This window comes from Hippocampus comes, unplaced genomic scaffold (assembly GCF_001891065.2).
Source record: "Hippocampus comes isolate QL1 unplaced genomic scaffold, H_comes_QL1_v1.1 scaffold600, whole genome shotgun sequence".
Taxonomy (NCBI): domain Eukaryota; kingdom Metazoa; phylum Chordata; class Actinopteri; order Syngnathiformes; family Syngnathidae; genus Hippocampus; species Hippocampus comes.
In genome coordinates this window covers 1-20,903 of record NW_017805785.1, presented here as the reverse complement: position 1 = coordinate 20,903, position 20,903 = coordinate 1, and the positions used below count along the sequence as shown (strand labels likewise).

At 47.0% G+C, this 20,903-nt stretch overlaps 4 protein-coding genes across 5 annotated transcripts in view; 3 read left to right on the top strand and 1 right to left on the bottom strand.

Moving 5' to 3' along the window:
• Nucleotides 1–6,992, top strand: part of LOC109525086 (multiple C2 and transmembrane domain-containing protein 1-like) — an 8,224-nt gene extending 1,232 nt beyond the window's left edge. Inside the window, exons 2-22 of the mRNA XM_019885351.1 lie at nt 116–206; nt 509–654; nt 1,256–1,335; nt 1,401–1,524; nt 2,018–2,185; nt 2,623–2,753; nt 3,025–3,199; nt 3,267–3,360; nt 3,436–3,538; nt 3,626–3,728; nt 3,804–3,905; nt 3,985–4,059; nt 4,150–4,269; nt 4,334–4,444; nt 5,099–5,140; nt 5,208–5,317; nt 5,464–5,548; nt 5,738–5,848; nt 6,503–6,544; nt 6,709–6,750; nt 6,921–6,992. Coding sequence (XP_019740910.1) covers nt 116–206; nt 509–654; nt 1,256–1,335; nt 1,401–1,524; nt 2,018–2,185; nt 2,623–2,753; nt 3,025–3,199; nt 3,267–3,360; nt 3,436–3,538; nt 3,626–3,728; nt 3,804–3,905; nt 3,985–4,059; nt 4,150–4,269; nt 4,334–4,444; nt 5,099–5,140; nt 5,208–5,317; nt 5,464–5,548; nt 5,738–5,848; nt 6,503–6,544; nt 6,709–6,750; nt 6,921–6,992 — 2,127 coding nt within the window. The remainder of the gene's footprint in view (nt 1–115; nt 207–508; nt 655–1,255; nt 1,336–1,400; nt 1,525–2,017; nt 2,186–2,622; nt 2,754–3,024; nt 3,200–3,266; nt 3,361–3,435; nt 3,539–3,625; nt 3,729–3,803; nt 3,906–3,984; nt 4,060–4,149; nt 4,270–4,333; nt 4,445–5,098; nt 5,141–5,207; nt 5,318–5,463; nt 5,549–5,737; nt 5,849–6,502; nt 6,545–6,708; nt 6,751–6,920) is intronic.
• A 1,673-nt stretch (nt 6,993–8,665) lies between these two features.
• On the bottom strand, nt 8,666–11,973 carry acads (acyl-CoA dehydrogenase short chain). The gene is made up of 10 exons (XM_019885387.1): nt 11,881–11,973; nt 10,886–11,046; nt 10,661–10,810; nt 10,355–10,466; nt 10,124–10,275; nt 9,880–10,050; nt 9,512–9,649; nt 9,308–9,403; nt 9,185–9,241; nt 8,666–9,005 (listed from the first exon to the last, which is right to left on the bottom strand). Exons 1-10 carry the CDS (start codon nt 11,909–11,911, stop codon nt 8,853–8,855), a joined length of 1,221 nt encoding a protein of 406 aa, XP_019740946.1. The 5' UTR covers nt 11,912–11,973; the 3' UTR covers nt 8,666–8,852.
• A 525-nt stretch (nt 11,974–12,498) lies between these two features.
• Nucleotides 12,499–15,335, top strand: LOC109525098 (gastrula zinc finger protein XlCGF28.1-like). 2 transcript variants are annotated; one of them, XM_019885373.1, is made up of 2 exons: nt 12,499–12,915; nt 13,662–15,335. In XM_019885373.1, the coding sequence occupies exons 1-2, from the start codon at nt 12,789–12,791 to the stop codon at nt 15,089–15,091; spliced, it is 1,557 nt and encodes a 518-aa protein (XP_019740932.1). In that variant the 5' UTR covers nt 12,499–12,788; the 3' UTR covers nt 15,092–15,335. The 2 variants fall into 2 exon arrangements, with proteins under 2 accessions (XP_019740932.1, XP_019740933.1); XM_019885374.1 differs by having other exon boundaries at nt 12,501–12,635.
• Nucleotides 15,336–15,921: 586 nt separating this feature from the next.
• Nucleotides 15,922–18,130, top strand: LOC109525099 (gastrula zinc finger protein XlCGF57.1-like). The gene is made up of 2 exons (XM_019885375.1): nt 15,922–16,238; nt 16,493–18,130. The coding sequence occupies exons 1-2, from the start codon at nt 16,157–16,159 to the stop codon at nt 17,959–17,961; spliced, it is 1,551 nt and encodes a 516-aa protein (XP_019740934.1). The 5' UTR covers nt 15,922–16,156; the 3' UTR covers nt 17,962–18,130.
• The last annotated feature ends 2,773 nt before the right edge of the window (nt 18,131–20,903 follow it).

Sequence of the window (20,903 nt, the reverse complement as noted above, 5' to 3'; positions counted from 1 at the left end):
GTGCAACACTTCGCAGTAGCTAGCATGCTAATAGGCTAGTGCAGTGGAGCATCATGGAGCATCATCCCTCCCACGCATTTGATGTTACTAATGTGAAAATGCTCCCGTCTGGCAGGGTCCGGGCGGTGCACCAGAGCGCGCTGGGACGTACGAGCTGGAGGTGGAGCTGAGGCGAGGGCGCAACCTGGCGGTCCGAGACAAACGAGGTAGAGTTGTTTCACTTGTCATTTCTCTGGGCTGGATAACCGGATAAACGATTTCTTTACAGAGGAACAGATAACACACAGCACGCCATGGGATCGCGTTTCGGACATCGTTTATTTTAACAGGTGCAAGAGATATCTGGAATCATCCTGCCTGTTGACATCACTATCGTGCACCCCGCCCCAGTTATCCGATTATGAGAGCACGGACTCAAGTCAAGAAGAGTCCACGCAGAACCTCCGCCCCCTTCCATGTACACTGATATTCATTTGTGTGCGTTTTTTTTGTTTGCTTGTTTTGTTAGCGGGAAACAGCGACCCGTATGTGAAATTCGAGATGGCGGGTAGGGACGTGTTCAGAAGCAGAACCATACGCAAGAACCTCAACCCCGTCTGGAACCACAAGACCACCCTCGTCACGCACAACCTTGGTGAACCGCTACACGTCAAGGTATGTACACACGTACACACATTTCATAAGATGCAACACTACTCCAGATGATCACAATTGTTTGGTAAACCATGCTGATATCAGTCATTTTCCAGAGAGGATAAAGAATACATGCCACCGAGTATAGTTATATTTTTCCTGTTTGTATTAAGGATATTCATTAACACCAAAGCACTGTTGCGATTTTTTTTCTTGGCTTGTCTATGATGTTTAGCATTGTTTGTTAACATTAAGCGAAGCAGACTTTCATCTAAGTATTCGTCACCAGCTGAAATACTGACAATTTGCCAAACGAGTGCCTTTGAAAAGTGAGTCCGGTTCACATCTCGACTGTCAGCATACCGCGCGCGCTCCGATCCAGATTATTGTCAGACAAAGAAAAAAAATTGCATCTCCAGGCGCCGCTGTTTGTTTGGATTGTACTGGTATGTTTAAATTCAGAGTCACATCTTGGTGCCAAGAACTACATCGAACTGAGTCGAGGAGCTTCATGTTCAGGTAGTGCTTTGCCGCTACGGCCTCTTAGAAGTGTAGGGGGACTGCACAAGGCGGCGCGCTCGCGTGTCCTTGATGTGTGCTTGTTGTTGTGGTGTTGTCGTAGGTGTTTGACTACGACTTTGGTATTCGGGATGACTTCATTGGCTCAGCCGTCTTCCACCTGGACTCTTTGGAACTACACAGGTACTAGCCGCACCTTATTTCGGCCACATGATAGATGCGTTATAAGTCGTGCCTTTGTGCGTCAGGCTAACCCTGGTGACCTTGGTTCTGGAGGACCCGCAACACCCCGAGGAGGACCTGGGCTCGCTAGAGCTGAGCGTGAGGCTCACATACAAAAACCGACCAGCCGAGCAGTGCAGGGACTCGACGGTACGAGGACATCGTAAGCGTGGAACGCTTTCCAATATTTTTTCAGCTTTTGCACTTATTATTAGCAAGCAAGCTAACTTGTTTTTGCTGTTCCTGTCAGTTGTTTTGGTCTTTTAGCATTAGCGCACATGCTAACACTGCTGTGTTGTTGCTTTCGTCTGCTTAATGGAAGCTAACTGCTGTGCTATTCTTGTCAGCTAGTTTTCACCGTTTTGCGTGCTACCACCCTCCAAGATCAACACGTCTTGTGGTCCATCAGGAAGACAAAGTCATGTTCTCTGCTTCATTTTTGGTCCATATTGGTTTCTCAAATTTACAATGTCAAACACAACCATGTGCCACCACCTACTGTCAAAAGGTGGAATTGCACCCCAAAATAAAGAACACATAGAGTTGGAGCAGGAGAAAATGTGAAAATAGCGGGACCACAAGCCCTGAACTCGTAATGGCGGAGGATGTGCCAGATCCATCCAGAATTCATTCTTTGCCCCAGCAGCATTCATCTCCTCATCTACCCGAGGTCGTCGGGGCGTCCCAGCAGTGGCGGGGTGTCATCAGCGTGGCTCTCATTGAGGGGCGCGACCTGGTTCCCATGGACACCAACGGACTGAGCGACCCCTACGTCAAGTTCCGCCTGGGGGCACAGAAGTACCGTAGCAAGGTAACCGACCGACACGTCAACACGTCTGCCAGAGCGCCACCGCTATCGCTAACAGCAGGCGAGCACCGAGTCCCATTGACCGCTAGCATTAGCATAGGCGAAGTCTGTCAAACAAAGTATGTCTTGGATTTAAAAGTACATCATGTGTAATTGTTTTGGGTGTGTGTTTAATGTGACGGTCAACTCTAACTGGCTCATGCTCAGGCTTATAATGTTTTTAAAATTGTGAAAACCCAGTTTTGAAATCACCAATACATTTCAATTGATTGCTCAGCCCTATAGGTAAAACTGTACCAAACTGAATTTTCTCAACGGCGTATTTGTAGCTCAAATATCCGGTCGGAAAAAAAATTCAGGTCGGAGCCCTCGTAAATCAAGGTAGCTGTGCGTTTCATAGACAAGCAGACAGTGAAAACTTTTCAGTCTCCTTGGCGCAGACGCTTACAAAGACGCTGAGTCCGCAGTGGCGGGAACAGTTTGTCCTTCAACTGCTGGAGGAGACGGTGGACGTGCTGGAGGCCACCGTGTGGGACCACGACACCGGACTCAGGGACGACTTCATCGGACGGCGAGTACAAACTTTTCCTTCTTTCCAAGCAGTGCATTGAGATATGAGCTTCAGTTCTTTCAGTTAATTAAACATTGACGTGAGAAGAAAATGTTAGGCGGGGAAGCTCCTGAAACGTGACAGCGTTGGGTTTTCGGGCTCCATTTAATAATGGCTCCTGTCCTGCTCTGTTAAATCAAGCTTTGACTGTACTGTCCACCAAACGTTTTTCCCCATTTCTATCCAAGTGAATCGATTTAGCATGATGATAATGAAATTGTTTTGATTTCAGTTGCCAGCTGGACCTGTCCACGCTAACCAAAGAGCAAACTCACCACCTGGAGCTTCCGCTGGAGGAGTCCCGGGGCCACCTGGTGCTGCTGGTCACACTGACGGGCTCCGTAGCCAACCCGACCGCCTCGCCGCCTGACGACTTGCAGGACGCTGGCGAGATCCTCAAGAGCTATGTGAGCGCTACGTCACGGGTGAGTTCATGCCCTAACAAGCGAATCGCTAACGAGTGGTGTCCCAAAGGGGGTGCTGAAGTCCTTCTCGGACATGAAGGACGTGGGGATGGTGCAGGTAAAGGTTCTGCGAGCAGAGGGCCTCATAGCGGCCGACGTGACTGGTGAGAAAGAAACGAGAATCAAATCGAAGAAAGAACGGACATTAGTATTTTTTACGTGTTTGTTGTCCTGCTCAGGAAAGAGCGACCCCTTTTGTGTGGTGGAGCTCAACAACGAACGCCGACAGACGCAAACCGTCTACAAGAACCTCAACCCACATTGGAACAAAGTCTTCACTTTGTAAGTAGAGCAACTTATTACATGTAATAGCATGTTATTACATAGTAATACCTGTATTTTGGTATAAAGTGCGTGTGTTGGTGTCAGTCAGGTGAAGGACATTCACTCTGTGTTGGAAGTCACTGTGCTGGACGAGGACAGAGACCGCAGTGCCGACTTCCTGGGAAAAGTTGCCATCCCGTTGTTGCACGTGAGTCTGGCGTGTCGTTGGGAATGCTCATCACGCCTGTGTCGCATGTGTCACAGATGTGTGTGCGGGTTGCAGGTGCGAGGTGGCGAGCAGAAGGGGTACGTGCTGAAGAACAAAGAGTTGAAAGGTCTCAGTAAGGGAGTCATCTTCCTGGAGGTCTACGTCGTCTTCAACCCCGTGAGTTGGCCATGTTTCTTTGATGTCAAATGGCCCTGTTATCTCTCTGGAGTCACATGACCCTATTGTCTGCGGACAGGTGAAAGCGGCGTTGAGGACGCTGTCGCCCGCTGAGCAGAAGTTGATCGAAGATGAACCCAAAATGTCCAAAGATGTACGTCAACGTTTGACAGGTCTGACGATGATCGCTTGCATGACATGGAACATGCTAACTGCCATGTTGTTGTCATATGCGCGCGGTCAGCTGCTGTATCAGAACATCGTCCGCGTGAGGAGATGCGTCACGGTGCTCTTCAACTTGGCCTCGTTTATCAATAGCTGCTTCCAGTGGGAATCCACGCAACGTAGCCTCATCGCGTTCCTGGTAAGCAAACGCACAGATGCGCGTACGCTAGCGTGATTTGGTGCTCACCCGACCTTGCGTTCAGGTCTTTGTGGTGGTTGTATGGAACTTCCAAGTCTTCATGATACCGCTGGCGCTCCTGCTACTGCTCGTCTGGAATTTTTTCCTCTCGTGGACCCGTGAGACTGCCGACATGGTGAGACATAGCTTGTTAAACTCAAGACAACACACATCAAGCCAAGCTTATCACAGTTATCATGTTACTGTTTAACCCTTTCAGGGACAGCGGTTACTACAGTGGACAGCTTATGTTATCAGGTTACGGGGGTGCATGAGAGGGATATTTCGTATACTCCAAATTCTTGCTCTAAAAACTCATTAAAATTGTATACGTGAAGAATGTGATGCCACTTATCACACATGTGACATCCATCCATTTTCTTATGTTTATCCGGAGTCGGGTCGCAGGGGCAACAGCTTTAGCAGGGAAGCCCAAATATTCTTCTCCCCAGCCTCCAGATCCTCCGGGGGGGCTGGGTGAGGGGGCAACCTAAGGCTGAGAGGAGCCGCTTTGAGTGGCAATGACTTTAGTTGATTGTGTTCACACCCACAGTAGCGCAGAATGCCCCCCTGTCGGATCCACGGAATTACAGAAACCTGGCGTTGTCAAGGTGCATAATTGCTGCGCCGGTCGCACCAGATTTCACAGCGTACACGAAACTAGAGTCGCAAATGTCAACCCCAAATGGCACACGTCAAACATGTGACGTTCTGCATGACATCATATCAAACACTTGCCAAGAACCTTAAAGCACACGTCGTTTCCGTATACGCTTGTGTCTGCCCGCAGTCGATGGAGGCCATGTTGGAGTGGGACGAGGACGACAAAGAGGTGAGTGACGCTGTCACGCACGTTGGCTGGAAACGTTGACGCACGCAATGTGTTGCGTTGCCTCCAGGAGACGGAGTCCCGTGGCTTTCTCGACAAACTTAACGCCATCCAGGACGTCTTCATCAGCGTGCAGAACGCTTTGGACCAAGTGGCGTCCTATGGCGAGAGGTTGAAAAAGTAAGTGTCGCCTCGGGTGTGAAGGATGCCTCGAATGGGCCCCGAATTTTTTTTTTTTTTTTTAATCAACCAGTTTGATGATGCAAATGTTTGTTAGCGTTAACAAGTCACCGAATGATTTCACTTTCGTTTTTTTTTTCTCTCAGTGTGTTAAACTGGACAGTGCCTTTCCTGAGCTGCTTGGCCGTGGCCGTCTTGTGCCTTCTGGCCTCTTGTTGTCATATGCGCGCGGTCAGCTGCTGTATCAGAACATCGTCCGCGTGAGGAGATGCGTCACGGTGCTCTTCAACTTGGCCTCGTTTATCAATAGCTGCTTCCAGTGGGAATCCACGCAACGTAGCCTCATCGCGTTCCTGGTAAGCAAACGCACAGATGCGCGTACGCTAGCGTGATTTGGTGCTCACCCGACCTTGCGTTCAGGTCTTTGTGGTGGTTGTATGGAACTTCCAAGTCTTCATGATACCGCTGGCGCTCCTGCTACTGCTCGTCTGGAATTTTTTCCTCTCGTGGACCCGTGAGACTGCCGACATGGTGAGACATAGCTTGTTAAACTCAAGACAACACACATCAAGCCAAGCTTATCACAGTTATCATGTTACTGTTTAACCCTTTCAGGGACAGCGGTTACTACAGTGGACAGCTTATGTTATCAGGTTACGGGGGTGCATGAGAGGGATATTTCGTATACTCCAAATTCTTGCTCTAAAAACTCATTAAAATTGTATACGTGAAGAATGTGATGCCACTTATCACACATGTGACATCCATCCATTTTCTTATGTTTATCCGGAGTCGGGTCGCAGGGGCAACAGCTTTAGCAGGGAAGCCCAAATATTCTTCTCCCCAGCCTCCAGATCCTCCGGGGGGGCTGGGTGAGGGGGCAACCTAAGGCTGAGAGGAGCCGCTTTGAGTGGCAATGACTTTAGTTGATTGTGTTCACACCCACAGTAGCGCAGAATGCCCCCCTGTCGGATCCACGGAATTACAGAAACCTGGCGTTGTCAAGGCGCATAATTGCTGCGCCGGTCGCACCAGATTTCACAGCGTACACGAAACTAGAGTCGCAAATGTCAACCCCAAATGGCACACGTCAAACATGTGACGTTCTGCATGACATCATATCAAACACTTGCCAAGAACCTTAAAGCACACGTCGTTTCCGTATACGCTTGTGTCTGCCCGCAGTCGATGGAGGCCATGTTGGAGTGGGACGAGGACGACAAAGAGGTGAGTGACGCTGTCACGCACGTTGGCTGGAAACGTTGACGCACGCAATGTGTTGCGTTGGCACACGTCAAACATGTGACGTTCTGCATGACATCACATCAAACACTTTTGCCAAGAACCTGAAAGCACACGTTGTTTCCGTATACGCTTGTGTCTGCCCGCAGTCGATGGAGGCCATGTTGGAGTGGGACGAGGACGACAAAGAGGTGAGTGACGCTGTCACGCACGTTGTCTGGAAACGTTGACGCACGCAATGACCCGTGTGTTGCGTTCTTGCTAACATTTTGTCAACATCATGTCACATGACGCTATTTGGCATAATCTGCAGGTCTGTTGGGTAATGCTAATGCTATCTTACTGCGCATGTGTGCGGCAGATGCAGTATCGCGAGCTGTTGGTGGACGTGGGTCAAACTCCGAGCAAGCGCAAGAGGACCGACCCCAGCTAGTATTCTAACATGCGACCCAACGCATCAATAACAAAACAAAACCAAAATACGAAATTTCCAATTGATGACTTTGTTGGCCAAGAACCTTGTTGCTCTGCATCCTGCCTAAGAAAATAGAAGTTAGACTTTTTTTTTTTTTTTTGCACTTGATGGATCAATGTATTTGTATGCGCCTAAAGGAATGTTTTTACTTTCACATTTTTAATGTAACTTCATTTTTTTTTTATAAGTGATATTCCACGTGAGCATGTGTCAACATGTAAGCTTGCATAAAGAAAGAAACCTTTCCCAGTGTTGTCTTAGCAACCAACCTTCCAGCTGTCAATCACCAGGCACGCTGCTGCGCATGACTGAATTGACATACGTGTGCGATATATGCACGATATTTATACAAACGTATACGTGTGTCACATGTTAACTTTTGTACACGCTTCTCTAAGTCACGTTAGCCCCCCGTATAAAGTTGCATTTTTGATATTTTATGACATAAATATGGTTTTTACTTTCACATTTTTAATGTAACTTCATTTTATTTTTTTTTTGTTATATTCCACGTGAGCATGTGTCAACATGTTAGCTTGCACAAAGAAAGAAACCTTTCCCAGTGTTGTCTTAGCAACCAACCTTCCAGCTGTCAATCACCAGGCACGCTGCTGCGCATGACTGAATTGACATACGTGTGCGATATATGCACGATATTTATACAAACGTATACGTGTGTCACATGTTAACTTTTGTACACGCTTCTCTAAGTCACGTTAGCCCCCCGTATAAAGTTGCATTTTTGATATTTTATGACATAAATATGCATTAAACGTGAATGTTTTGACGTCGCCGTTCGTCACTTATACTATACTTTACTGCCACCTAGCGGACATATCAGGCACTGCAGACATTCGATCCACTTATGATGTGCTTTGCTGCTACCTAGCGGACATTTCCGGTACTGCAGACATTCAAACAGGCATCCTTTCTATACAAACGTATACGTGTGTCACATGTTAACTTTTATACACGCTTCTATAAGTCATGTTAGCCCTCCGTATAAAGTTGCATTTTTGATATTTTATGACAATATACATTAAACGTGAATGTTTTGACGTCGCCGTTCGTCACTTATACTATGATTTACTGCCACCTGGCGGACACATCCGGCACTGCAGACATTTAATTCACTTATGATGTGCTTTGCTGCTTATGATGTGCTTTGCTGCTTCCTAGCGGACATTTCCGGCACTGCAGACATTCAAACAGGATTGTCGCTTGTAATGTACCACGGGGCCAGCTGTGAATGATGGAAACGCCTGAAGCATCGCGAGAAACTTTTTTGTTGTTGTTGTTGGGCGTGTTTCTTTCCAGGTGGGCGCGCTGGTGTCTCTCGGCAGCTGTTTGGCTTCGTCATCAACAGTCGATTTCTCAAGCTAGCCTCGGACTCTACCCCGCCGTCGACATTCTCCGACTAGTTCGTACTTTCACATACTCGGTAAGTTTTTTTTTTTTGCTTCCAAAAACATGCACGGTAGTTTAATTGAACACTTTAGATTGCTCTTACGTATGACTGTGAATGGTTGTTTATCCGTGTGTGCCCTGCGTTGGCTGGCCCCCAGTTCAGGGTGTCACCCACCCCCTCCCCAGTCGTAATTGGTATTTCCCCAAAAAGTCACAAAGAAGCGATTTTCACAAACGTATATTTCGACTTCATTTAATTTTGCATGTTCACAATCATGATTGTGGTTGAGGCACACATCACTTGTCCAAGTGGTCAAGACGCAGAGCTTGCATGGTCTCAGTTATGGCAAGTCCTCATGTTTTGTTGCCGTTGTTCATGTTAGAGTCAGCGGCTGAGGTGGGGGGGCGGGGCTAGGTTGTGTAGTCCTTGAGTAGCTGTCCCGCGATGACCAATCTCTGGATCTCGCTGGTGCCCTCGTAGATTTCCGTGATACGAGCGTCACGGTAGTGGCGCTCGGCGGGCATATCCGTTACGTAGCCCATCCCGCCCAGAATCTGGATGGCCTGATGGGCGCCACACACACCACAATTAAATAATTTGGCGACGTTTACACAGATTTCATGACTAATGATTGCGCTCTAAAAACAGTTGGAACAAACATAACACAAATTGGGTGATTTTTCTTTTCTGTCAGGGATATCAGTCCTGCAAAGAGTTAAACTACTAAGTTGAGCGGCCTCACCTGGTGGGAGCAGAAGGTGGCGGCCTCGGAGGCGGCAAGTTTGGCCATTGCGGCTTCCTGGAGTCGAGGGTTTTAGTGTGAAAGGGCTCAGGACAGGAAGTTGTAGCGACGACTTTTGCCTACCTTGGTGAAAGGTCTCTTGGCGTCGCGCAGGAGGGCCGCCTTCCATGTGAGCAGGCGAGCGCTCTCGATGGCTAGCGCCATGTCAGCCAGTTTGAACTATGCCACAAACAAATCACGATAAGCCGAACGCTAAACTGTGAGTGTAACACGTTTTAAAATCACATTACACTTTCTCACCACTGGGGGGCCCCCCAAACCGGTTACCTGTATGGCTTGCAGTTTTCCAATCGGTGCTCCGAAGGCGTCACGCTTGTGCGCATAATCGGCGGCACAGTCCAGCGACGCCTGAGCGATACCCAGCGCCTGAGCCGCGATGCCGATGCGCCCGCTGTCCAGAGTTTGCTAAGGGGCGCAAACGCCGCGTTAGCTAAGCCACAGTTGATTGAGCACAAGCACATCCAAAAAAAAAAAAAAACTCCCCACAAAAGTATGATTCTTAAGCAGTTGTTGTTGATTATTTTTTTACTGGGCTATGTTCCATTAGCCTGTCTTTGGTATTTTGAATGATATGTTAGCATTAAGCTAGTGGACTTGATTAAAAAGGAGACAAGAGATGGTGGCGATCTGGTTACCATGGCAATCTTGAATCCGGCGCCACGGGGGCCCAGCATGTTTTCTAACGGGATCCTGCAGTCCTCCAGGATGATGTTGGCTGTGGACGACGCCTTGATGCCCAGTTTGTCCTCCTTCTTGCCAAGCGACAGGCCCGGGTGGGGCATGGGCACCACAAAGGCGCTGATGCCCTAAGAGGTGCGACGAAACAGGCTAGCGTTAGCACCGCGCGAACCAGCTCCGAAACGAGCGCCGGCCTCTTGCCTTGTGTTTGAGCTTCCTGTCAGTGGTGGCGAAGATGATGGCGGCGGCAGCGTCCCAGCTGTTGGTGATCCACGCTTTGGTGCCATTCAGGACCCAATGGTCGCCGTCCTGGTGCGCCACCGTAGACGCGGCACCTGCGTCGCTGCCGTTGCCTGAGAGGCGGAGCCGCGTCACAGGAAGTCAGATCGTCAGGAGGCGGGGCTCACGCGTGCAACTGGTGGCTAGCTTTACCTGGCTCGCTGAGGGCGAAGCAGCCCACCTGATGGCCGCTGGTGAAAGGCGTGATCCACTTCTGCTTCTGGACCTCGGAACCAAACTTCAGGATCGGACCCAAGTAGAGAGACTAACGCACAGTCGATAAGAGGAAAGACACGTGCGACATATGGACCCATGACCATTACATAGATGACGAATCATGACACAAGATTCGACTAGAGTCGTGATACATGACTAGACGAATGCCATGATGAGTCATTTGGTAATTCTGACAGCATGTTGCGTCTGGTGGGTCCAGCGCTAATACAGAAAGCGCCTCACGTTATTGACGGAGACGACCACGCCGGTGCTGGCGCAGCCGCGGCTGATTTCCTCCATGGCCACACTGTACGCCAGGTAGTCCATTCCGGCGCCGCCCAGCTCCTCGGGGATCTCCATGGCCATCACGCCCATGGCGCCCAGCTCCAAGATCTAAACACACACGAGCCACCATTGCCAAGATGATCAGTGCGGCGAGCTCACCCGCAGAGTGACCGACCAACATACCTGCTGAGCCGGGTACGTCTGCTCTTTGTCCAGCCGGGCGGCGATGGGTGCGAGTTCCCGGTCGGCAAAGTCGCGACATGTCCGACGGAGCATATCATGAGTTTCCGGAAGCTCGGCCAGCTGAGACAGGCCGCGACAGCCACGCATGCACCCGCCAATGGCTACAAGGAAGTCAATGGCAGTCGAAAGGTAATGGTTGAATGATCCATTTGATGAGAATCATTCCGTCTTATTTGTCAGGACTTATTTTAATCAGTTTTTTGAATGGCCTCAAATGTTTATCTGTGATGCATTTTTTAAGTCTGTGGTGGCAGTTGTGTCAGTGTTGCCAACCTTTTGGGGCCGCCTGAGCGACAAATGAGTGGAACTACTTCAACATTGTTGCATTTGACTAAAAATGGGAGATTTTATTTGAAGGCTAAAGCACAAGCCCAAGTTTTATTAGTAGTACAAATAGTACAGTGACACTATAAATCTAACGTTGCATTAGCGTAAGAATGGAGTCTCGTTAGCTAGAAAACCTCATATTGTGGCCATTAGCTCACCAACTAGCTTCATGCTAACTAGGTGAAAGGTCGAACATGGTTAATTTAGCTAGCCTTAGTAGGACACTTGAAATAAATATTACAAATATTCATGCTTTGTCATAATTAATACACTTGACGTCACCGTCTCCATTGTAAACTAAGTTTAAAAGTTGAAGCTATGTGGCTGCAACCAGGCCAAAATGTGTAAACCAATCAGTCAGCGCTTGAAACAAGGGACAAAGCCACGAAGGCTTAAGTTGCAGAGAAAGTTGCATTTTTTTTATTTTCTTTTTTTTTGTTAATAGTTGGACTTAATTGTGATTACACATGGCCTGGATGTGCGAAGCTGGCGACTAAACGTGAGCTCGGCTTACGGGCGTTAAGCATCCCACACATCGCATGAGGCACACCTGACTCGCGAAGTCTTGTTTTCGTTACGGTGAGCCTTGAAGGCGGAATATGGCTCACCTTTGGTCGCTCTGCAGAGAATCGCCGCCATATTTGCTTCTACGCTTTGATGCGTTCACGCAGCGGCAGAATCGGGAAACACGCCTTACAAAACGCCAATTGGTCGCTCTGCAGAGAATCGCCGCCATATTTGCTCTACGCTTTGCTGCGTTCACGCAGCGTCAGAATCGGAAAATACGCCTTACAAAACGCCAGTAACTCGGAGACGGACGGGTTGATGAATGCACTGAATGTGCAACGTGATTTATTTAGGTAGGGTTGCTTTGGATGTTTACATAATCGCTGTTATGATTACAACTTTTGTTTGTAGACTTTGGGTGGATTTTAAGCATTTCTAAAGTTTACGAAGCCTTGTGAACGTAAAGGCAGCGGCCGATTTCTGACGCCGGAAGTGACATTGTTTCGTAACTCCTGAATATGATTATGATGAAAAAAAAAATTACAAGAAAAAACAATTGCAATATCACATGAAAAACTGATTCAGCAATTCTCAGTTGAATCGATTCTTCAAGCTTGACTGTTTAAGGTTTTTGGCCAGAATGTTTTATTTTTACTTTTTATACTCAATGTGCACGAATAGGTAATTGATCAACATTTTCTTTTCAAATGTTTTATTGCATAAAAATGTTACGTGGCATTCGAACGTAGCATAAGACATATTTTACATTTTTTAATGCATCAGACGCACTTTGATGACGTAAAATGAAATGGACGCGCTGTAGCATGGACGCAATCCCCCCAACATTACTTAACTGGTAATTTTGGGCTTTGGGTGAAGTCGTTTCGGTTCAAGTTGACGCTTCCCTCCATAGCCCATCTCGTTTTAGCCCAGTCTAACGTACACTGGCTTGCTCGCCGCTAACAAAGAAACGCGTTTGTGATCGCTCGGCAATGGAGATGGTGTGAAAATGTGCACAAGTACAACAGGGTACGAGGAGGAACTTGGGGCAAAAAACAACAAAGGCCGACAATGTTGCCAACTACTCGACACCGTTTGCGAGACGCAGCAGTCAAGAATTGTGCTTGGCACTCCAGGTTTGCTCACTTTCATCCTCTCACGTGTTTACTAACTGCAGTTGTACGCAATATTCATTTGTTGTTTTTAATGGGACTGGACCGCCAGTAAAAAAAGGCACCCGGTTTTATGAAGCCCATTCCAAACTCAAGCTAACGGTTTGAGTTTTTCATGATTACAAACACAACATTTCAAAGGAAAGCCAAATTAAAAAAAGAAAATCCACTTATTTGTTTACACTGGTAGGATTTTGTAAGCGAATTAATTTATTACACAGTATAAATGGAAACCCTGCACCGTCATGGTACATATCGTGACATAAATGTAAGTGCGCAAATGTAAGAATGCAAGCCTTTCTGAATGCGTTGTATGCCCCTTTAGCAAAACAAAATTGATTTTTAAAAAGTCTTTGATGAATGAATGTCTAATTGATAACCCTGACAAATAGAATTTTGAGAGCATTTACTGTGCGTTGCTCTGATGATACAGAGCTTTATGTTGCAGTGTCGCCTGACAACACTGGGGCTATTGATACCCTTTTAAATTGTATTCTTTAAGTCATGGATGGCAGATAATTTCCTATAGCTCAATTCCTCATATGGTTTCTCTTTACCTTGCCCTGTCTTTTTAAATATAGTTCATCGGGGTGTGTGTCTCTGTACATGCGTGCGAGCACAGGCATGGTTGTGGGGATATGTATCCATGTATGTTGGGGGGAGTGGGAGTTTAATATACTTTGACATGTTTATCTTTACGTGTCTTGCAGACAATGGCGAAAAATACCTTGGTCCTGGGCACCAGGAGACTCCGTCCCTTCCCATTGGAGGGGAAAAGGAGAAGCAGGAGTCCCCTCACATGAAAGAAGAAGAGGACCAGAAAGATGGGCCTCTTCGCATGAAGGAGGAAGAGCAAGAAGAGAACGTCACCACTTCGCCATGCGTTGGTATCCCCCTTAAGAGTGAAGATGAATATGAAGATCCCAGTGGGGTCAGCGGAGGGGCGGAGCCTCCCAGCAGCAGGAAGTCAAGCGAACGCATGATAACAGAAGGTGACGGACAATCACCAGCAGACGGACTACTTGCGCCTCTGTCAGAGAATGACGACACAACGTCACACTCTCCTCGCACTCATGATAATGTGGAGTCTGAAGGCCAAATGAGATGTCATGCTGACAGCAAGCACTGCGAACGTTCTCAGAATGGGAAAACTGTTGGGTCCACATCTCGTTTGAAAAAGCACCCGATGTTGCTCAACGGTGAGAAACCTTACACATGCACGGTTTGTGGTAAAGCGTTTTCTCAGAGCGCAGTCTTATTGATACACACAAGAATGCACATTGGAGAGAAACCTTTTGCTTGCTCCGTTTGTGGCAAAAGATTTTCTGCGAGGGGAAAATTAGAACAACACACAAGAACACACAGTGGCGAGACAGCTTTTGTGTGCTCGTATTGTGGACAAAGATTCTCTCAGAAGGCAGATCTAGAACAGCACGCAAGCGCACACACTGGTTCAAAACCCTACTCGTGCACATTTTGTGGTAAATTGTTCTCTCACAAGGCAATTTTAACGATACACACACGAACACACACCGGAGAGAAACCGTTTGCATGCTCAGTTTGTGGCAAAAGCTTCACTCAAAAGGGAAACTTAACCACGCACACAAGAACACACACTGGAGAGAAACCGTTTGTCTGCTCGGTCTGTGGTAAAAGGTTTTCAGTGAAAGGAAAATTAGCAATACACACAAGAACACACACTGGAGCTTTTGTCTGCTCATATTGTGGTCAAAAAGTCTCTCGCAAGGAAGATTTAAAACTCCACACGATGACCCACGTGGGTTGGAAACCTTATTTGTGTACAGTTTGTGGTAAAAGCTTCACTGCAAACAAATATTTGAGAGAGCACTCCGCAACACACATTGGTGAGAAACCTTATACATGCCCAGTTTGTGGTAAAGGTTTCCTTAATAAGGGAAATTTGACAACACACACATTCATCCACTCTGGGGAGAGACCTTTTGCCTGCTCAGCTTGCGGACAAACGTTCACTCGGCGAGACCATTTGGCAAACCACACAAGGACGCACACTTCTGAGAAACTTTATACGTGCACAGTTTGTGGTAACCATTTCTTTAATAAAGGACATTTGACAACACACACCAGAATACACGCCGGGGAGAGACCCTTTGCCATGTAAATGTAGACGTTTACATGTCAGGGCGTTGAACTGTAAGTGGATCTTTCTGGGTGTCTTCGAGAAGGGTTTGTCTGAGCACTTGTAATGAAACATGTAAAGCAATGCATCTGTTTTGCCCGATGTTTTCCTGACACGCAAATCCAAAACTTGGACTCTTGATGTCAAGAAAAGTGTCAATGAATAAAATGCAACTATAAAAAGTGAGTCAGTCACTCGCTGGGCGCCATCTGTTTTGTCAAATAGTTATTCTGCTGGTGTCGTTCCTTGAATACGTTTTTGTTTTGAAAAGAGGATACTCCGCTCCATCCAAGTAAAAGTCGTTTTGAACAAGATGTGCTGCTGTCCTACAAGCAAATGATAAATTCTGACCATCTTCACCGTCCATCTCGCTTGTTCGGTTTAAAGCCAAGCGGCTCGTGATGGGACCTGCCTGCTGGCTTCCAAATCCCGCATGGCTTCATCTTGTGGACAAAATTGGTAATGCGGCCTCTGCTAACACCGTAACGACTCCATACGTATTGTGAAGAGGTTCAAGAGAATTTGCACCAAAACAAATGTGGGGAAACCAAAAGAGTTGGGAAGGTTTTCGTAATTACTTGTACCTAATAGGTGAATAAAATTGAATTGTACTCGACGTATCTCGTTTGCTAGATAATGCGAAATTTAAACCCGCAAAAAACGTCATATACTCCAATGGTGTTGAGTTCTCTTCTTTTTGTTTGTAAACTGTATATGTTATGGATTTGTTGTGTGCACTCGAGGGCCACCGTAGAATCGCGCGTTGGTGACCTTATGAAATTGGTCCAGTGGATTTGCCGTACATTGTGCTCATCTGTCAACCGCACGCGCTTAACCGAACCTTTCAGGGAAATAGATGACCTTGTACTTCACGAACGTACCGAAGCCTCGACGGTTGGCGTTCTTTCGGTCTTCGTGACTGCTCAAAGTCGACTGGGTGCACGCTGGAGCTGCTCGGTTTCGTTTATTTTAGCTTAGCCTAGCTTAGTTTAGCTGGTTCGCAGCAATCGCTCAGCAGTGATTCAATGTTGTGATTGACGTGTGAAAATGCGCGCAAGAAGTACAGCAGAGTACGAGGAGCAACTTGGTGGAACGAAAGACGACAGCGAGAAGCCACCACGCAACGCAGGTTTGTTTGTTCCTTTCCCTACGCCCACTTGTTTGCCACCTGCTTCTCATTTTGATGCTTATTTATGACCTTTTTTTAAAACTCAGCGGTTGACGACCCCATTACAAAATGAGCCTTATTACCTTATAATTCTAATAGCCTTAAATTACAACAAGCCTTAAGTGTCAGTCCAAACAATAATACACAACATGGAATATGCAACATGAAAATTGACATGACCAAATCATGTGCATTTGTTTCCTTGTGTCTTGAAGACTTCAATAACGATCTTGGTCCTGGGCGGCAGGACACTCCTTCCATGAAAGAGGAAGTGGCTGAGGAAGACCCCGCCCACAACGACGATGTGGAGGAGCCAGAGCCGCCTCACGTCAAAGAGGAGGAAGAAGAGATGCCAAGCATGAAAGAGGAGGCAGAGGAGGAAATCATCAAAGTTCCGTTGACTGGTGACTTTCTGAAGAGTGAAGATGAAAATGAAGGGTCAAGTGAGGCAAGCGGAAGGGCGGAGCCTCCCAGCAGCAACAGCTTAAGTCAACACACAGCAAAAGAAGGTGACGGACCATCACCAGCAGACAGCTTCTTCGCGCCAATGTCTGATAGTGACGACACAATGTCACACTCTCCTCAAATTGATGAAGGTGATGATGATGATGATGATGATGAGGGGGAGGAGTCTGAAGGTGACATGAGATGTCATACTGAAGACAAACGCTGGAAATGTTCCCGGTGTGACAAAACCTTTGGCTACAAGTCCAGTTTGAAAAGGCATCTGATGATACACACGGGAGAGAAACATTTTGCCTGCTCGCTTTGTTGTAAAAGATTTTCTCAGAGGGGAAACTTAACAAAACACACAAGAACCCACACTGGGGAGAAACCGTTTGCCTGCTCAAATTGTGAGAAAAGGTTCTTCACAAGGGAAAACTTAACCAAACACACAAGAACTCACACGGGTGAGAAACCGTTTGCCTGCTCAGTTTGCGGAAAACGATTCTCACAGAAGGGAGACTTAACAAATCACACGAGGACACACACTGGCGATAAACCTTTTGCCTGCACCGTGTGTGGTAAAAGCTTCTCTCAGAAGGGACATTTAAACATTCACACAAGAATACATACTAACGAGAAACCTTTTGCCTGCTCAGTTTGTGCCCAAAGATTCACTACGAAGGGCTATCTCAACATTCACGCAAGATCACACACTGAGGAGAAACCGTTTGCCTGTTCCGATTGTGGTCGACGATTCTTTCAGAAGGGAAGCTTAACAAAACACAGCAGAACACACAATAGAGGGGAACTGTTTTCCTGCTCAGTGTGCGATAAAAAATTCTCTCATAACGTCTCCTTGAAAATACACATCAGGACACACACCGGTGAGGCACCTTTTTGCTGCTCGGTTTGCGGTCGACGCTTCTCAGAGAAAGCAAGATTAAGAAGTCACATAAAGACACACACTCGGGAGAAACCTTTTGCCTGCTCACTTTGTGGTCATAGATTCTCTCATAAGGGAACTTTAATATATCACACAAGAACACACACAGGTGAGAAACCTTTTGTCTGCTCAGTGTGTGGCAGAAGCTTCCCGAAAAAGGCAAATTTAAGTGCGCACACAAGAACCCATACTGGAGAGAAACCTTTTCCTTGCTCAGTCTGTGGCAAAAGATTCTCACGGAAAGACGTGCTCAAGAGACACAAGTGTGCTGGCGAGAGTAGCAATGAGCACTGAAGCTTTCACGTCTCATCTGAGCAGGCTTCTTCAATTTGGTGCACCAAGGCTGGTTGAATTCCAAGAACTTCATTAAGGCCTACGCATGAGCACTTGTCGCAATTCGTCTGCTCTGTTCATTTTTTTTTTTGATGTGCATACCAAATAAAACATTGATTAAAATGAGCCATGAGGAAACTCACGTGACCCTGAGCAAAAGGTAAACTATATAAGATAAGATAAGAAAACCTTTATTAGTCTCGTAATGGAGAAATTCCCAATTCACAGCAGCAAAGTTATGAATGGAAGAAGTAGAACAACAAAATATAGGAGCTGCTGGAAAGGCAGCCACTCTCGCGGCGCCATCTTGAAGTCAAAATAACAAAAATAACACAACACAACACATAGGACACAGACAGTCGTGCAATCTTCACCACTTTCCTGCATACACTTTGTTGTCTGAAGCAGTTATAGATGAAAGAGGAGAGGATTAAAGTGTCCTTTTACCAGTGGATCAGAGACGTCATGCTGAAAATGTGCACATCTGCTACAAGCTAAGTTTTGAAAGCAAACACGAAGCTGTAGCGTCCATTGACAAAAAGAGATTAGTTCACTTCTCCTGTCCCACGTAGTTTCGCGCCTCTCTTATGTGACAGTTCAAAAGACAAGAGATTGTGCAAAATGAAGACAGTCCACACTACAGCATCCCACGTTGTGAAATGTTTGACCCACTTTCTGTTATTTTTGTGCTGGGTACAAATCCCTTCATTCAAGAATTAGTCTTTATCTACTCAAGAGCCGGGTTATGAAATGTTGTGCCCATTATGACTTATTTCTATCTGGAATTGCCTCAGCAAATGGGTTATTTATCTTCCAATCACATCGCCAGATTCCCATCCAGCCAATCAACTGAAACCTCCACACCTGGCCAGTGCCTCTTGAAGCACTAGCTTAAATTGTCAAGGCTTTTTGGTAAGTTTGACAACAACGCAGCTAGCCGTTTAGCCGTTCTCATGACGTTCCTCATTAATACGTCACCAAACTCAAAACGTCAGACGCAACGCCGTGCCCGGATCAACATGTCGCTCAGCAGAGATCGAGTGTTGTGAAAATGTGCGCAAGGCGGACAGATAAGTACAACGGGGAACTTGGTAGTGCAAAAAGAGCGACGAGGAGGTCAACTGCTCGACGCTCTCGGCAAGACGCAGTCGCCAGGTGGCCTCCCAGTTTCACAGATGAATCGATAAGAGGTCAGACCAACACCAGAAAGATCATTTCAAGTGAGGGCAAAAGCGAAGAATGTTCGTTTCGACGATGTACAATGACTCCACGCTGTTATATTCAATAAAATACGTGGAGTCGGACTCTGTGCTCACTGTCGTTTATTCTCTGGAGACACATTTTATATATCTACGCTTTTCGGCAACTCCTGCTTTACGGTCGTGACGTCATGCTGTCGTGACATTACCCAGTGGCTGTGGTTACATGCCACACACGCACCAACAGAGACACTGAGAACTCGTTTCGACGACTGTTTTTCCCTTTCCGAGCTCTTCCGTTGGTCTCGTCCGACGGGGTTGCAACTCAACAAATGACCGCTCGTGAATGACAGCTATCACAACAGTATTGTTGATCTCCGCAACTCCAGTTTGAGGCCAACACTTTGATTTCGACTAGTCCTTATTCGAGTGAGGTAATTAGTTAGTTGCATTGTTATGGTTTCGTAAAGTTTTTTGCATTATCTGTTTTGTTGTTGCAGTCGTATTTGTTTAAATATATATTTGGTTTTGATGCATTTGCCTTATTTATTTTTGCTTTTTGTATGTTTTCATCTTCTGTTGGATTTTTTTTTTGCTACTCTGTCGTCGTTTTTGTTTCTTCTCACATTCAGTTTCGTTTTTTCTTTAGCTATTTTTTTCAAAAGGATTCGATTCGATTGTTTTTGGTCAGTTCTCATAACTGTACGCCAGGGGGAGCCAGAGCTCAGCAAGCCGCCACCAACGTCATTTCATGCTGGTGATGCTGCGCCTCGCAGAACGGAAGCCATATTGTGATGTTGGGAGGACTTGTGGACCAAAAACAGATGAGGATGATGACGCCAATGATGAAGATGATGAACACAAGATGGCGGCTATGTGGATTTGCTAGTGTGGTTTCCGGACTGCAGGTGTGAATCCGTTCCTGTGACACACCAGGACGACGTCGACGCTAGCTAACAAACCTATATGCAGGTGACGCACGCACGCACTCACACACACGCAGCGCGTGCCTCACGTACAGTACAAGTGGCTCACGTACAAAAAGGAACACGCTCGCACATCTACATGTACGTGCTCACGCACGCACAGAGACACACGCACACGTTCACACATTTATGCATACACATTAGCCACTAGTTGGATTATGAAATCAATGCATTTTGTTTGAGGTCATTTGGGAGGGCCGTCTCTCACCCAGTGGAAGAGACACCCCCCCCCCCCACACACACAGACACGTTCACAGGTATATGCACACTGACTCGTATGTATGACATTTTGGCGTGTGCGTGTCCTCAGGCGGGATGGCGTTCATGTGCGGCTTCTCACGCTCGCGCAGCAGCTCGCGTTCACCTGCTCGCCAGGATTCCCGCGAGCGCGTCAGCGTATCGGAGCTGGAACGACTTTTAAGCAGCGGCAAGACGGCCTGCAACCACGCCGATGAAGTCTGGCCAGGACTCTACATCGGAGACCAGTGAGTTCGCACATGCATACACGCATTCACTTCACGCTGAAAACAATGGCTGCATTGTGTGAAGTTTGCTTGTTCTCCCCTTGCCTGTGTGGGTTTTCTCCGGGTACTCCGGTTTCATCCCACATGCCAAAAACAAGTCTCTAAAATAGGGGTGGGCAATCCCAGTCTTGAAGGCGTTTTTAGCCCCCCCCCAAAAAAAGAGTTTTGAGCCGAAAAAAACGACCATGTATAGT

Coding starts and splice junctions, on each gene's coding strand:
- LOC109525098 (XM_019885373.1), top strand. CDS start 12,789: ATGTGCACAAGTACAACAGGGTACGAGGAGGAACTTGGGGCAAAAAAC. Junction 12,916..13,661: donor AATTGTGCTTGGCACTCCAG/GTTTGCTCACTT, acceptor CGTGTCTTGCAG/ACAATGGCGAAAAATACCTT.
- acads (XM_019885387.1), bottom strand. CDS start 11,911: ATGGCGGCGATTCTCTGCAGAGCGACCAAAG. Junction 10,276..10,354: donor CTTCGCCCTCAGCGAGCCAG/GTAAAGCTAGCC, acceptor TCCGCCTCTCAG/GCAACGGCAGCGACGCAGGT. Junction 9,006..9,184: donor CCACCTTCTGCTCCCACCAG/GTGAGGCCGCTC, acceptor GGCGCCCATCAG/GCCATCCAGATTCTGGGCGG.
- LOC109525099 (XM_019885375.1), top strand. CDS start 16,157: ATGCGCGCAAGAAGTACAGCAGAGTACGAGGAGCAACTTGGTGGAACG. Junction 16,239..16,492: donor GAAGCCACCACGCAACGCAG/GTTTGTTTGTTC, acceptor TGTGTCTTGAAG/ACTTCAATAACGATCTTGGT.